The sequence below is a fragment of the Equus asinus genome, chromosome 11 (assembly GCF_041296235.1).
Source record: "Equus asinus isolate D_3611 breed Donkey chromosome 11, EquAss-T2T_v2, whole genome shotgun sequence".
NCBI classification, from domain to species: Eukaryota; Metazoa; Chordata; class Mammalia; order Perissodactyla; family Equidae; genus Equus; species Equus asinus.
In genome coordinates, this window is record NC_091800.1 from 69,640,080 (window position 1) to 69,657,870 (window position 17,791).

General features: G+C 36.3%; 1 protein-coding gene across 2 annotated transcripts in view; it reads right to left on the bottom strand.

Moving 5' to 3' along the window:
* Positions 1 to 17,791, bottom strand: part of UGGT2 (UDP-glucose glycoprotein glucosyltransferase 2) — a 184,373-nt gene that overhangs the window by 84,463 nt on the left and 82,119 nt on the right. For both annotated transcript variants that reach the window (XM_014864866.3, XM_070520046.1), the window contains exons 16-20: positions 13,594 to 13,725; positions 4,588 to 4,752; positions 3,899 to 4,022; positions 3,705 to 3,803; positions 1,482 to 1,576 (exon numbers count right to left, since the gene is read on the bottom strand). In XM_014864866.3, coding sequence (XP_014720352.3) covers positions 1,482 to 1,576; positions 3,705 to 3,803; positions 3,899 to 4,022; positions 4,588 to 4,752; positions 13,594 to 13,725 — 615 coding nt within the window. The remainder of the gene's footprint in view (positions 1 to 1,481; positions 1,577 to 3,704; positions 3,804 to 3,898; positions 4,023 to 4,587; positions 4,753 to 13,593; positions 13,726 to 17,791) is intronic.

The window sequence follows — 17,791 nt, forward strand, 5'->3', positions numbered from 1 at the left end:
TCATACTGCATGGAAGTGGTCCATGTAACAAACAGGATATTGTGGAAGTATTGTGTGTGACTTCTGAGACTAGATCATAAAAGACATTGTGGCTTCTGTCTCTTTATCACTCATTCTGGGGAAAGCCAGCTGTCATGTTGTGAGGATACTTAAGCAACACTAAAAAGAGGTCTACGTGGCAATGGAATGAAGCATTCTGCTACCAGCCAGTGAAAAACTGGGGCCTCCTGCCAACAGCCATGCAAATAAGCCATCTTAGAAGCTTATTCTCCAGCAACAGTCAAGCCTTCAGATGACTGCAGCCAAAATCCTGATTGCATCCTCATGAGAAATCCTAAGCCACAACCACTCAGCTAAGTCACTCCTGAGTTCTTAAACTCCAGAAACTACGAGAAAATAAATGTTTATTATTTTATGCCATTAATGTATGGGGTAATCTGTTACAAAGCAATAAATTTATACTTAGCTAATAAAAAACAATTTCATAAAATATTTTGGTTTATGTTTCTTAGGTATTTTTATCTAGACAGACTTTTATGTTCCTTTAGAAGTACAGAAGGTTATAAAAGAGTACTTTTAAATAAACACAGAAATATATTCTATTGAAGTATACTGGTTTGTAATTATCAAATAAGAAAATTAAGGTTTACTTAAAGCTTAAAATACTCGTCAGTAAGACAAATTTATTTAATTTTTCTTCAATAATCAAAGAAAAGAAAGTGCTGCCTAATAATATGATGAAAATTGGCTATTACAACCTGTTGTTGGTAAAAAGTAGATCTGGGGTCACTGAGGTAGTGGTGGGATCTAGAACCAGTCACTCTGTTTTAACAGCCTATTTATAAGCACTATGCCTTAGTCACTCCGGGCTGCTACAACAGAGTAACCACTGACTGGGTAGCTAATAAACAACAGAAATTTATTTCTCACAGTTATGGAGGCTAGAATGTCAGCATGCTCAGGTTCCGCTGAGCACCCTCTTCTGGGTTGCAGACTGCCGACTTCTTGTATTCTCACAGGACAGAAAGAGACTAAGCAGTTCTCTGACATCTTATAAGGGCACTACACCCATTCATGAGGACTTCACCCTCATGATCTAATTACCTCCTAAGGGTCCCACCTCCAAATACCATCACATTGGGGATTAGATTTGAACATACGAATTTTGGGGAGATACAACCATTCAGTTTGTACACACTATTAGATATGTATATGTCCAACAGAAAGGGCTAGAATAGAATCTATAGGTCACAAATCATAGAAGAAACATAGGTTTTTTTTTTTCCTGGGCAAAGTTACCTGTTTTACATGGAGACTGAATTTGAATTCCTGTCTTTGTCTCCTCAGCACCCTGTTCTGACCAACTTAAGGTACTTAAACTGTTAATGTGGGTGAGGACAAAGATTTAATGCATGTTTTTCACATTGCTTTCTTGAAATTAACAACAAAAATTTTTGTAGTAAGAATATGTAAATACTTACTATGTGCTTTAATGCATTAAAAAGCAGTTTTCTCCCAGATGGTTTGTCAAAATCAGCAATAATCCAGAGAGTAACTGAAGAAATTACATCATAATCTGAAAGTTTCAAATAGTTTAGTCAAACTAATTCTTTTTAAGGTCCAACAAAAAGCAGGCGACATTTCCAGTTAACGAAATACATAAAAAATAAGTATTACAGTTAATCCTTCCCCAAATAAGCAAATATTGCTAAAAATTATATACACACACTCATGTACATATAAAAACGCTAAAAGAGTAATTCATTACATAAGCTTTATACAAACTCAGTTACCCAGAAGAAACAGCCCCTAGGGAACATATCTGTGGATACCTAAACCAGTCGACAAAAATTGTATTATGCTTATCACAGTTCCAGTGTTGTCAAACAAAACTGCCTTCTACCTACACTTGTAAAAAAAATTGATATTTATACCCCACATATATATAAAACCAGATATAATAAAGCTTATTAGTAGATATTGAAAACAGTAACATTTTATTAGCGTATGTTTCATTTATTTCAAAATGTCTGGCTATCATTAACTTGGTCTGATTCACATCATCTCAAGCCATCAAAACCTATGTAATTCTTTTTTTTTCAGAAAAATTTGAAAACTTGGAAGTCACAGCAAGAAACAATTTTTAATTCTGAAGTCACAGTTAAGTGGGTTTAATTTCATCCAGCCTCAGCACATAACACCTGAAACAATACTTGTCTGGCTATCATTAAAACCTATAGAAAAACTAGTCCTTTAAATCACATGACCCACTTAAAACGACTGTAAAAAATGTGCTATTCCCAAACATACTCTTGAATAGATGTGAAGCTACTGAGTAATATCTAACTTCACAAAATTGTAACAAAAAGAAGGGTAACATCGATTCCACTTGCAACCTTCAGAAACAACTTAAGAATAAGACAGGAAAAAAAGAGTAAGGCAGCAGCACATTCTTTTCAAAAAAGAAAGGTAAAGAATTCTGATGCCTTCTTAAAGCCAGCACTTTTACCATCACAGCAACTAAACTGAGAAATATTTCAAAAGTGCAAAGTAAATTTCTCACAACTCTATTATTTCTTTACACATGTACATAAATGCAAATAGGAGGAAATTAGTTGTTTCTCAGTTAATAAAGTATTCTTTTAAATTGCAAGAGATTTAACGAAAGGGCATTAATGATAGGCTAACATTCCGATGCCCAGAGGCAATTTTCAAAATACAACCCAGAACCTGACAAATATGTTTCTCCTATTTTTATTCCTTATTTCTCTGTCTCCTTTTCCCTTCGCTTGACACATTCAGGACCTTAGCCTGCCATAACATGGAACTGCATTTTATTTTACTATTTGTTGGATTTCTTTTTAGGGATATAAAATCATGAGTCTGTTATACACTAATTTGGGGTCATCTGATCCAAACTTGGATTCATTCTACAGCATTCTCGAAAACTGGTTGTGTGGCCTCTGCTTAAATCTCTCTCATGCATAAAAATTTGTGCCTTACTACATAGCTCATTCCATCTTTACATCCCTCTCATTGTTAGAAAGCTACTGCTTTATACTGAGATGAAAATCAGCCTTATTTTCTCTCTCATGTATTGGCTCTCCTTTTTCTCTCTCGAGCCAAGCAGGTCACACAAAACAAAGCAAAACCAACACAAACTGAACTTTAACTGTCTTCATCTATCTGAATAGTTCATGGTACCTAACAAATCTGTGGCCCCACCGCAGACTCCCTGTCTGGCTAAATCCTTATTTCCAAATATGTTCCTCTCTTGGTCTCCCCTCCTTTGGCTGTGACCCCTAACCTAAGCAAAACATCCCACTGTTGTTTATTAATCAGAGTGCACAACTGTTCTCCTCTGATCTGGAATTATACTTTTATTCAGGCCTTATAAGATATCAGTTTACATAGTCTTGAAAGGATTTTACCACTTTCTTAAAAAAGTGAAAAATGGAATAGCTTGCTTTAAAAAAAGGCAAAACACCAAGATTAATCCCTCTGAGTACAGTATTAGCTAGGAAAGGAGGTATCATTTTCTCAGCATAATCCTTACATCGTAACAAATCACGAACTCTCAAATTGAAAACCAGGCCTCTAGTCAAAGATCAACATGCAAAATGTATTATGCAAGCACCTTACTAAAATCACAAGTTTTTGCTACTTTAGGAATAAATTCAGGAAAATAAAAGATGCTTAATTACCTTCTCGGGTTAAATAATACATGTTCTTTGCAATTACAGCACTCTTATCTTGTGAATCCAAGAAAGAGAAAGTAGAGAAATCTTCAACATCAGCAGTTACTGAAAATTTTAACATTAAATGTTAAATAATGAATTAAAAAACATTCACAACTCAATAAGCATTTGTAGAAAAGTATATGGAAGGATTATTTTACCTGATGTAGCTATTAAATTAAGGTACTGCATTTTGGTGTGCAAAATCAAAGGATTTATACGGGGTACAATGTTCTTTTTATCCATAAGGAAGTCAATTGCATTTGTCCAATCATTTAATGTGCCCTAAAATAACAAAAATATCACTTAGGTAAACATAGGTAATTTATATGCATACGTTTTAAAGTTATGCAAAGAATACATTTGAAGACTATGTAACCTAAAATAAATCAATAAATAATATGCAATTTAGGATTCTTATAATAAATTTTCCCGTAAAACTTTGAATTTTCTTTCCAACTAAGCAATTTTTAGCTGTAATTACGCACAGATAAATTTAATTAAGTATTACTTTTAAAATCACTACTAAATGATCAGGATGGAAATTTTTACAAAATTAACTTTTGCTATTACTTTTGTATTTTTTTGTGAGTGTGTGAGGAAGATTGGCCCTGAGCTAACATCTGTGCCAATCTTCCTCTATTCTACATGGGATGCCGCCACAGCATGGCTTGACCAGTGGTGCCAGGTCCGCACCTGAGATCTGAACCTGCAAACGCCACGTGGCTGAAGCCAAGCATGTGAACTTAACCGCTCCACCACGGGGCCAGCCCCACTTTTGTATTTTTTAATACAAAAAGTTATATATAAATATCATTCATCATATATTTTCTCATAAACGCTTACCTACCATAAAAACTTCCCTTTGTAAATATACAGTTGCATCCACCATTCTGTGAAGAACAGCCTTTTCCAGTTCTTTAATATTCAGCTCTTCACGGTTAAAGGATTCACCATTATAAAGAGCCTGAGGCAAAGGACCTAGGCCAGTCATCTTATAAAAGCTTGCTCCTGCCTATACAATTAAAACAACCGAGAGTTAAACAGAATATAGCTCTCGAAAAAGAAAGAAAGAAGAAAAAGAAAGGGACACCACCACATGTTTATATTCCAAATTTTACTTTTTCTAATTTTATCTGTCCTTTCCAAACATTATTTAAAGGAAAGTAATGTACCTAGACAGAGCAAAAGTCAGTAAACATTTCTGTAAAGGGCCAGATAGTACATATTTTAGGCTTTCTGAACCATTTGGTCTCTTTCACAACCACTGACTTGTGATGTTATAGTGCAAAAGCAGTGATACACAACACATGGATGGATGAAAATGGCCATGTCCCCAAAAAACTCTACTTACCAAAAAAGGCAGTGGGAGGCCTGGATTTGGCGCATGGGCTATAGTTTGCTGACCCTTGATATAGAGGATGACATTTACTTTTAAAAAAAAAACCGTATTTACCTGCATCAGATTCACTCATCCCTGTATTAGGTTAATCAATATTTATTGAATTCATGCCACTAACATTAGGCTAGACTCTGTGAATGCAGAGCTGAAAATCTGCCCTCAAGGGGTTCACATATATACAAACAAAACAGGCAGGTACAAGGTTCTATGGGAGCCCAAAAAAGAATCACCTAACCAAGCTTGAGTGCGGAGAGGAAGGGATCAGAGAAGGCCTCTGTTAGGGAGTGAAACCAAAAGGATGAGTAAAAATTTGCTAGGGAAATAAAGTGGAGAAAGACATTTCAAGTGAAAAGGGACAGCACAGCAAGAAATGGAGGGGAAGAGAGAATATGGCATATTTAGGCAATGGCAGATGATTTGCTGTGTTTACAGTGGGGAGAGTTATATATAGGAGAGCGCTGTCAGGCATGGGGTCAGAGGGGATAGACAGAGGCCAGATCATGAAGGTCCGCAACACCTGGATCCTATCTTGTGAACGATAAAGTGTCACTAAACAATTAATTCATTTGCTATTCAATACCATGTATCATTATAATAATTATTACAGGCATTATTTTCACAATCACTCCATGAAGCTAAGTACTACTATTACACAATCACTTTACAGACGATGAAGCAGATAGAGAGAGATGAAGTCACTTCCAGTGCCACATAGCTACTACATTTTGGAAACAGAATTTGAACTTAGATCTGACCAAGAGTCTGAACTCCTAACCACTGGACTATATTATCTCTGCATTTGTTGGGAGCTTACTGTGTATTAGACTTATGAATGCATATAAATGGTATGCAAAGTCTATCCGAAGGAAACTTATAGTTTAACAGAGGGAGAGATGGATATATTAAAAACAAGTGTGGATATAGTATCCAGGATACCAAGGAGGGGCATGGTCAATTCTCTAGGAAGAGGGTTCACGACAGATAACATGATCAGATTTGCTTATTTAAAAAAGAATACGGGGCAACAATGCGCAGGACAAGGCGGGGAGAGCATGCACTGGGGACCGTGGGTCAGGGCTATTGCAACAGGGTGGGAAAGAAAAAGCAAGAGACGAAAATCAGTGGTAACACGCAAGGAGAGAATGAGGCAGTTTCTGAATTATTTAGCTGATGGAAGAGACAGAACTTGATGATCTACTGTTTGGGAGAGTATGAGAGAAAAGAAGTCATTTAGGATGACTATAATGCTTCTAGCATAGGTGGCCTGGGAGAATGATGATGCTATCCCCTAGGATAGGACATAAAAAAGAAAAAAAGGTTTGGGGTAACAAGGAAGATGATGGGCTTGGTTTTAGATCCTTTTGATGTAAGATTCTTATGGGCAATCCACTAGGCAGTTGAATACATAGGTCTGGACCTCTAGAAAGATGTCCCTGCTCGAAATACAGGCCCTCTTCTGATTTACTCTATAATTTCCAATTAGGCAACCTGTCCATTCTAAAAGCTTTAATTACCACGAACAAGCCAATGACACTGAATTTTATACTTTTCGCCCAAACCTCTCTTCTGAGCTATAGACACCAATATCTACTCAGTTATTTCACATGTCCTCTGGAAATCTCACAGGCACCTCAAATTCAATTTGTGAAAAACTAAACTTCTGATCTTACTTCCGACTGTTTCTCCTCCACTGCTTTCCATCTTGGCAATGGCACCACAACCCTCCCAGCTCAACTGAACCCTGGGAGTCGACCTTGACAACTTCTCATCTCTCTTCTACTCTATCCAATCCAGGAGTAGGTCTTGGATTGTACTTCCTAAATAACTTGATTGTGTCCCTTTTTCTCTGCCTCTACTTCTTCCAAAAGCCTCCTAACCCATCTCTCACCTATATGTTTCCCAATTCATCTCACCACATACTTTTACCCTCCAAAAATCCATTCTCAACAACAGAGAATGCTCTTTGAAAAAAAATTCACGTCACTGTCACTTTACTCCTTAATATCTTTTCAGGTTTTTCACTGTTGCCAAGGTCTTCTACTCTTCTGAATTCAAATTAAATATTGTTCACAAGACCCTGTGTAATCAGGCCCCTTGCTTATTTCTCCAGCTTCATCTAGGAACTTCCCTCCACAACACAAATACAACACATGCTCGCTATCTATAGGGCAGCAACACCAACTTCTCTTAATTCCTTTGCAACTCAGGACCTCCTAACATTTTTCTCTAAAATCTTAATCTCCTATCACTTCCTTGTTTTCTTTAATCCAACTCTTCCTCCTACTTCAGGACTCAGTGCTTCAGAGAAGTCTTCCTTATCCCCAGCCCCCAGGGCACTCCTCTTTCATTCTGTGTGTTGGGCATTTGCTGGGTCCCATCCAGTGAAGACTCATGTCCATCAATTTTGGGAACTTCTTTGTGATATTTCTCTGATGCTTTCCTCTCCTTTCTGTCTCTGTTCCTTCTGAATTTTATGGATTGAATCTCTAATTTTTTACCTTTTATTCTTATTTTTCATTTCTTTGTCTTTTTTTTCTCTCTGTTCCATTAAATTTTTATTTTATTTTTAGTTTTCAAGAGATCTTTCTTGTACTCTATTCTTTTACCTCTTGTGCCTAGAACATTATAAGTACTCAAAAAATATTGGTTGAAAGTACAAAGTTTGAATGGAGAGAGAAATATGAGTTTAAGGAATAAAGATCTAAATGCATTTATTTTTTTTTGTGATGCAGGAGTCAGAATGATTTTCTAGGCATGAAGAGGAAGGTAGAAAAAGGGGCTTATAGGCTAATGAACATTTAGAATAACTTTTGGGAGGAATAGAGAGGAGAGAAGACCAAGCACAACTGAGGGATTGTCAAATAACAGAGTCCAGTTTAAACTGGAGATTAAGTAGACTTGGGAAAAATGGAGAAATTAAGAGACTGAAGATATCATCATTACAGGACAGTCTTAGGGGGAGAAAGGAGTAAAAAGGGAGAAAACAGAAGATTGTACTCACATACTAAAAAAATAGAATTTAGTATTTCCAAGGAGTGCATGGCACTTTCAGTCTACAAAATTCCGTAGCATTTTTCATAATTTCAAAAGAAAATTACTGCAGATATCTTAAAATGGTAACACCAAAAAAAATTCATTTCACTGCTTAACTTGCTAACTGTTTCTAGACCTATCCTCACTTCCTGCCTCTACATCCTCTCATTTGCCACATATATTCCTTCTAAGATGAAAATAAAGAATTCTCATTTGAAGAAATCGAATGCTGCAACAGACTGTCAGTATTAGAAAAGACATTTGTTGTTCCTTTAACTGAAAAAAAAAATCAGCTCAGCCCCTTGAGTGAGGCCCACCAACCAACAAAACCCATTTATTGTAATCTGCTTCTTAGAATTTCATTCTTACATCTGAAAGATAATCAGACATCATGAGACATTTGACAAATTCTTTGAACACAAAAAAGAAAAACTAAAATTAATAGGAAAAAAGGAAGCTATAGAAAGCAGAGATAATGCAGGCAGCAGAACAAAATATCAAAAAATTAATACTCTTACATAAAAAAAGATATTGTGTCCATGAGAGAAAAACTGGATGATACAAAAAAGGAACAGAAAACAGGAAAGATGTCCAGAAAATTTTAAAAAATCACACAAGACAAAGGAATAAAAAAAGAAAAAGTAAAGATTCAACTCAGAAGATTCAGAAAGAACATAAAATAAAGGAAACAAAAGTATGAGAGAAATAACAAAGGAATTCCAAGAATTGATGGACAGGAATCTCCATTAGAAGAAGGTCATCAATACATTGAATGAAAGAGGATCAAGACAAAGGTATAACAGCACGAAAATTCCAAACACCAAGGATAAAAAGATCCTAAAAGCTTTCAAACAGGAAAAATCAATCAATCAAGTGGAAAGAAAAAGGAATCAAAATCAGAATGGTATCATTCATTATCAAAAGCCAGGAGACAGCAGAAGAAAATATTCAAAATCTGGAAGGAAAATGACCACCCAGTCCAACTATCAATAACACGCAAATATAAAATAAGATTTTTAGGGGCCAGTGCAGTGGCATAGTGGTTAAGTTCACATGCTCTGCTTCAGCAGCCTGGGGTTCCCTGGTTTGGATCCCAGGTATGGACCTATGCACTGGTTATAAACCATGCTGTGGAAGGCATCCAACATATAAAATGGAGGAAGATGGGCACAGATGTTAGCTCAGGACCAATCTTTCTCAGCAAAAAGAGGAGTATTGGTGGTGGATGTTAGTTCAGGGTTAATCTTCCCCTCACCCCACCCCCCCCAAAATAATAAAATTTAAAAAAATAATAAAATTAAAATTTTAAATACAAAAAGTTCAAATAATTTTCCTCTCATGCATATTTGCTTGGGAGAGAAATAAAATCAGAAATAAATCAACAAGAGGAGCGGCACACTGTTCACAAAACCAGAGATAAAGCAGAGATCCTACGAAGGAGAGCAGCAAAGGGAAATCCAGAAATGACAGCTATGCTTCAGGTCTGGAGCCAACCAGCTCAGTTTAGAGAAAGGGCAGGCACAGCTGCAGAAAGGCATTCTTGGGGCTCGTGTGTGCAAGGGATGGTGCTGGTTTGTTCATGCTATGACTATCTGTAAGGAACATTCTAGATGGGTTCTTTGACCAATCTCTTGACTATATGGATACGTTTGCAGTATGTAGAAAACTACACACATGGGTAAAAAAATGGAGTAATTCTCAAAGCTAATAAAGTTGTTAAGGGGCTGGCCCCATGGCCCAGTGCTTAAAGTTCCATGCACTCCGCTTAGGCGGCCCAGGTTTGTGGGTTTGGATCCTGGGTGCAGACCTACCCCACTTGTCAAGCCAGGCTGTGGTGGCAATCCACATACAAAATAGAGGAAGACTGGCACAGATGTTAGCTCAGGGCTAATCTTCATCAAGTAAAAGAAGAGGAAGATTGGCAACAGATACTCAGGGTGAGTCTTCCTCAGGGGGAAAAAAAGTTGTTAACAAATGGAAGGACAATCATAGTACATGACTTACTAGCAAGGAATCTTTAAAAAGTCACACACACTAAATATTCACTTAATCAAAATGTGTTAAAAACAGATCTGATAATTAGCTGGTTTGCACTGGACAGGCCTTACCGATTCTCTATGTATTGAAATACTTCTGTACCAGCTGGTAAATAACTGCTGTCTTGGGATGGTGATTTCCCCCATGAGAACCAGTGGACCTCTTTCCCAGACCCTCCATGTCAACATGATTCAGCCACTACAGGGTTAGTAATTGCCTCAGCACGAGGGCCTCCAAGACTCTACTCCAGCTCTAAGACCTGATCTGAAACGTTCTGATTGGTTGCTCTCGAAAACACAACAGTTTTTAAATATTTTAAGTAATACCACTGGACTGGGGGAGACTAAGTGAAGGTAGGGAGGTGGAAGAGAGCTCAATCCTCAATGGCTATAACAGAAACTCAGCAAATTAATATCTAAAAGTTAAAGCGAGCACTGTACAACTTGAGGAATAAAGAATAAGACAAGATTCCTTTTTTTGAAGTACTTATAGCCCAGCTGGAAATGAAACTTACATCCACATACAGTATGTACTAAAAGGGCAGTTGAGAGGAAACAGTAATATTGAGTTGTGAATATCATTACTTAAGGATAATATAGTGCTATTAAGGATAACACAGTGCTACTCAAGTGATATTTTACAGCAACAGATAATATGTAGTACATTTTGGCCATATAATATTATCTCAACTTTAATCCATTTGTATTACAGCATATATTGCTGCTGCATTTACCTAGAACAGACATGAATAAATGAATCCATTTCTTTCTATATATGTTGTATTATGAACAATATTTCAAACTGTTTAATAAATATATTGAAATTAAATAAATACCTTGAATATTTCCTATCTAGCTATTCTTAGGAACGTATGTTATTTAGATGCACTTAATATCCTCAGGTACACAGGCATTATTAAAGGCTTTAAATGGTATAATTAATTTGAATCAGAAGAGGTTTTTCAAGAAATAAAGCATATACAACTCAGTGAAAAATCAAATAAGTGGTTTCAGATTAATAAAAAAGAAACAGGCAAATCAACCAGAAAAAAATTTTTACTCTTGAATGGGAAGTGATTCTTAGTATCATCATTACGCATCTATCTATCAGTCACACTTAAGAGAGATGATATTTGCAGAAGTGCCAGTGCCTAAGGAAGGTAAGGTCTCAAGAGAAACTGTGTTCTATTACTTAGTAGCAAGCAGAGAAAAGACCCACTTCTATAAAACCAAAAAAAAGAAAGAAAGAAAAAGAAGAAAAGAAAGAAAAAGAAAAACATAACATGTAACGTGTAAGTAATGAATTACTTCCAGGACTCCTATAATTAACACTCGCTACTGGCAAATATTAAAACACAAATGGTGCAACATTCTGCTTTCAACCTCTGCAAATAGGACCCCTAATATACAAAAACTCATTGTTTTTCTATTCCATGAGCTTACATAATCCTTATAGGAAATTTTTGTTCCTTCTCCCCATAATTCAGAATGCCTGAAAAGTACTTATAAAACAATAATATTCTTTCTAAATTTTCTTAGTGCCATAAATAACTTTATTAAAAGAGATGCCTCCGTGCAACCTGGCCTTAAAAGGAAGCTCATCTTGGCTGCTTTTTAGTTTTGTTTTTTAATTATATGAAAATATAGTAATGGAAAAGAATCAGGGGCTGGCCCCGTGGCTCAGTGGTTAACTTTACATTGTCCACTTTGGTGGCCTGGGGTTTTGCTGGTTCGCATCTTGGGTGCAGACCTAGCACCGCTTGTCACACCACGCTGGGGTGGCGTCCCACAATAGCACAACCAGAAGGACCTACAACTAGAATATACAACCATGTACTGGGGCCAGGGCTTTGGGGAGAAGAAGAAAACAAAAAGGAAGATTGGCAACAGATACTAGCTCAGGGCCAATCTTTGAAAACAAATCAATGAAACCCTTTCTCACTTCAAAAGCAACCAGTTGAAAACCATTCTTCTATAAGTAACAACAACAACAAAAATCCATAATTTCTACCACACTGGCTTTTCAATCGCATAAAGACCACCAGACCTTTGGCTTCCTGGCTTTGATTCCGTTTCAACACAGCCTGCACTCCACAGATCTCGCTGATGGGCTATTCTTTGGGCCTCTTATGCTAATGCTTTACCTGTCCTATGAAATTCAACCTTAAGATATTTTATCTAGTTACCTTCCTTCACTCATATGGGTGGGCATTTTGGACTGTCTTTGAAACTGAAAAGATTGACACTCCTGTAAATTTATGGTAGGCAATTTCAGCAGAAATTTCAGCACCAAGGCAATTCTTTTATATGTTTTTACTCTACTCCCTTTCCTGGTCCCCAGAGCAGCAATTTCTAAAACTTCATTGCTCTCCTGAAGTTCCATTCCTACACCACACCAACCCTCACTCTCAGCCTTGCCTCCTCATTCAACAGCTATTTACTGATTACACGTGTTCCACTCACAGAGCTATAGGCCTACAACATCCCACAAGACAAATACTATTCCTGCTTTCATGGAGGATGCAGTCTAGTGAGAAGGCAGGTACTGAACAACTAAGTATAATTAGTATTACACAGGACTATATTGTACTATTTTAGCATCTAAGTTAGCTTGGGCAACTTAATCTCATATAGAGGGTTAGAAAATGCTTCCCACAAGTTTTTCCCACAAGTGATACTTTTCCCCCAAAGTAACATTAAAGCCAAGAGCTAAAGATAAGTAAGCACAAGCTAGGAAGAAAAGGGAGGGAGTCTCGACAAACATCGAGAACAAGTATGTGCAGTTCCTCTGATCAGGAGGTCACCCATTCAAGAGCCTGAAATAGTGCCAATATGGCTGCAACAGAAAGAGCAAGGAAGAGAGTAGTGAAAGATGAGACTAAAGAATTAAATAGGGGCCAAATCCAGTAGGATCTTTACGATGCTAATGATTCTGAACTTTACTTTTACTATGGAGGGATACTGCATGTAACAGTGACAGGATCAGACCTACTTTTTAAACAACTCTTGATATCCATATAAGCACTAGAAATTCAACCCCAATGATGCCACATTTTCCTAAGTTTGGTTCTTGTCCTAGCATTTAACTAAAAAGCCAACTTTCCATTTCTTCCTCAAAAAGCACAAATTACATTGTTTAAGATTTTACATTCAAGTTTTCTATCCCGTCAATCCTGAGAATTACCTTTTTTTTTTCATATTTTTCAAAAATTAAATAGTGGCAACTTAAATACTGTGTCCAACTTGTGTCATTCAAAGGTCTAAAATTTCCCTTCTGAGAGACTAAAATCCAAATCAAGAGTTATTTATATTCAGATAATTTATTCATGAGACTGTAATCAAAGTTTCTTTGATCATGTTTTTGAAAATTTGCATTCCAACTTACCTTTCTGTCGCCATCATATTTAGAATGAATCCCTAAAATATCCAAAATATTAGCTTGAGGAAATTGATTTTGGAGAACACTCTTCACATCGTCTACAGTGAGTATATTTTGATTCTTCACTTTTTGGTACATCTGCGGAAACAAAGATATTACAATTAACTTCCATCTTATAGAAATTAGTTTTCTTTCTTTCCCTTAGCATGCAGATAGATTTATAAAATAAAGAACATATTTTCTAAGTTCTAAGCATATTATATATATATATACACACACCTCCCCCCACACACATACAAATAAATCATTTTAACCATACAATATATCATCTTCTAATAAAAATGGTCTTGTGAATATTCTATAGCTTTCAAAATCCTAATAAATTTATGTTATACTCTATTTTGATCAAACTAGACACTGTGATTCTTAATAACGGTTACCTTTATTTAAAAAAATATGTGTAAGACATTTTAAATGACTGATTTCAGAAATGCTTTATTTTCATTTCTGATTGCTCTTCAGTAAATATCTTGACTAGTTTTCTCTGTTCCTCCACTCTTCCCCCCATCTCAAATGTTTTAAACACACTTGCATACTGTAAGCTGTTACTCCTTTACTGCTTCATTTCTCCCTTCATCACACATCCTCTACTATGACCCAAGCATGTTCTAGGCATGGGGAAAAAGGACAGTTTTGCACCGAGAGTCAAGAGAGAAGGCATCTCTGAGTAGTGGCCTAGTCAAGATATAAATATGAACACTGAGCTAGCATTAAGACATTGTGGGGAAAGAACTTTCCAAGCAGAAGGAACAACTAGTAAGCATAAATACCATTAGGTAGTATTTTGATATATCAACTAAGAATAGTATTTTTAGTTCCAATTCACTTAAGTCATTATTGCCAGAGATAATCCTCATACTATGGCTGACAGAATCCCCACATTATTCCTCATAGTAAGGAATTAGCATTCTTCTTTGCTTTCCTTTTATCACTGTAAACTTTGTAACCTATTCCTTCAAGAAGAGGCACAGATCTGCAGTTAGGCCACAGAGTTTAGTTTTATGAGATTCTCAACATAGGGGCAAGTTTTCTTCTCAAATCAAAGCAGGACATACTATGATCTAACTAAAAAAGAAACAAAGTGAAAAGTTCAGTATTCTATAAAACATAAATAGGGATTACAAAAATGAGATTTTAGGTCTGCACGCCTGGACCAGGTCAGAGCAATGGCCCCCACCAGTGTCTCAGTCTCCAGGGAGGTCCCTCCTCTCACCGAGATGCCCCCAGAGCCCACGAGGAACGTACAGTTAATGGAGAAGCAGAGTTATAGACGAATGATTAAAGCACAAGGTGGAAATGGAGGAGGAGTACAGCTGCAGTTGTATGAAAGAGGAACATCAGCTTGTTTCTTCTCATTCAAAGAATCCAAGTTGTTAAAAAGTACTTGCCCAAGTTCACCCAGAAAATGAGGCAATGTATGCCTTGTTCAAAGTCAGGCTGCTGGTGGGCACTGAAGCCTGAAACACCACTGAAACTCAGACCACCTGACTTCAACTCAAATGGACTCCACTCAAGCAGACCTACGATTCTGAATGAACTTGGAAGCAAGATGGAAGGCTCCCACCAGACATCATGAAGTCCAAATGTGTTGTCTAGAATGTGGCAGCCTTTTTGCACCCATGCTGCCAATGTGGAAGATGGCAGAGTGGAGGGATGAAAAGAGCCTCTATCCTTAACAATGCTGCTGATCTGCTGATCCAACCCCAGCCTTGCCTGCCTACCTCTCAAATTCTTGTTTTCTGAGATTACTAACTTCCTTTTTGTTTAAAACCACCTTTAACGGAGGTATGCTATTACTTGTAGCCAAAAGAAACATAACTAAAACATTACTATATTTAAAAAAACGAGATTTTGAATAAAGCAAAAGTTACATATGAAAAGTCATTGAGATTAGGCATTTTACTAATTAGTCCTTTTAAAATATTAGACTTTCCTAAGGTACCTAAGGAAGCCAGAATCTCTTCCATAAGCTACTTAGATATATAATGACTCCATTTTTTAATACATTTTTAAATTTTAAAAACAGTTATGCTACTTGGTAAGAAAAAAGTGCATGTACGTAACATACATGTTATAAGGAATAAATAATAAAATGAATAGTCCCCATGAGCAAACCACATAACACAGGAACTGGAATATCACTGGTACTGGTGAAGCACAACTTCTCTCCCTATCTCATCTCCTTCTGCTCCCAGATGCAAGCATCATCCTGTTCGTGTACATTCCCTTACCTTTTAAATTCTAGAGTTTTACCTGAATGTTGCCCATGCACTACATTTAGCTTTGTTTGCTTGTGACCTTTAAGAAGTGTATTGTATGGCAATATATTAGCCTTCCATAACTTCATTCTGCTTCAAATACAGCCATGCTCTTATATATCATGTTCCATTTTATGAATAGACTGAATTTTACCCATGTTTTACCACTGATATAGATAGAGAGATAGGTAGGTATCCCGTTTGTTGCTATTATGGATGCTAAGAATAGTCTCCTATGGCACAGGTACAAGATTTTCTCTTAGGGTGTGAGTGCGTCTAGGGAATATGCAAATTTAACTCCAAATCTGGATGTAACCAGATTGTTTTTCAATGTGGTTGTGCCAATTCGTATTCCTAAAGGCAGTGTAACATTGCTCTACATTCTCAGTAACATAAGATATTGCCAGCCTTCTTAATTAGTGCCAAATTACAGGCTATAAAATAATATCTCAGGGTAGTCTTTATTGGCATTTTTCTGATTTCCGAGATAATGATCTTATTTATCATTAATTGTAATAAATATTTATCTACCTCAATAATTTCAAAAATTTTTGTTTATCATTAATGTATCCTCTTGTATTTAAAAAGAATTCTTTTATGTATTTCTTCTCTTGGGTTGTATTTTTCTTTTTGATTTGTAGGAAGTCTTTACATCATGGAATACAGATCTTTTACGGATTTCTTGCTTGGAACTTTTATCTCCTCACTTCTCATCTGTAAACATTTGAACATTTGCAAACATTTGTTTTCATTTGTAATACAGCTAAATTTATCAGTATTTTCCTTCAGACTCATGGCTTTTTAAGTCTTACTGAGGAAACCCTTACTTCCCTTGGGGTCTTAATTTCTTCTAAAAGTTTCAATGCTTTGTTTTTCACACTAAGCTTTTAAGCTAACTGAAATGATTTTTATATAAAGCGTGAGGTCTTATCTGTTTGCACTGGCAGAACCAATTGTCAAGCCACCAGCTGCTTAAAGTCCATTCCCACTTACTGTAACGCCACTTTTGAATTCCTCAGTTTTAGAGGCCCCACGTGTTCCTTTGGCCTATACACATCTTTCCTTTGAACCAACACTGTGCTGTCTTAGTATAACTTTATACACCTTATTATCTGGTATGGTGAGTCCCATCACTTTATTCTTCCTCAAGAGATTTTCAGCAATTTTGGGTTTTATTCTTCCATACAAATTTCACTTATTTTTCTATTGTATTTTTTCAGCTTTATTGAGGTATAACTGACAAATAAAATAGTAATATATTTACACTCTACAACATGATGATTTGATAAACATATACACCATGAAAGGATTCCCACTATCAAGTTAATTAACACATCCATCATCTATTTATCTTTTTTTTCTTTTTTTGGAAAGAACACTTAAATTCTACTCTCTAGCAAATTTCAACCATACAATACAGGATTATCAACCATATCATCTCGCTGTACATTAGATTCCCAGAACTTACTCCTCTTACAACTGGAAATGTATATCCTTTGACGAACATCTCTTCATTTTCCCCCCTCTCCCAGCCTCTGACAACCACTTTTCTATTCTGTTTCCATGAGTTCAGCTTTTTTAGATTCCACATATAAGGAATATTATATAGTATTTATCTTTCTCTGCCTGATATACTTTACTTGGCAAAATGCTCTCCAGGTTCATCTATGTTATCACAAATGGCAGTATTTCCTTCTTTTTTAAGGCTGAATAATATTCCATTGTATATGTATTATTAATGTATATATATTATTTTCTTTATCCATTCATCCACCAATGGACACTTGGGTTGTTTTCATACCTTGGTTATTATGAATGCTGCTGTAATGATTATGGGAGTATAGATATCTCAAGATACTGATTTCGTTTCCTTTGGATACACACCC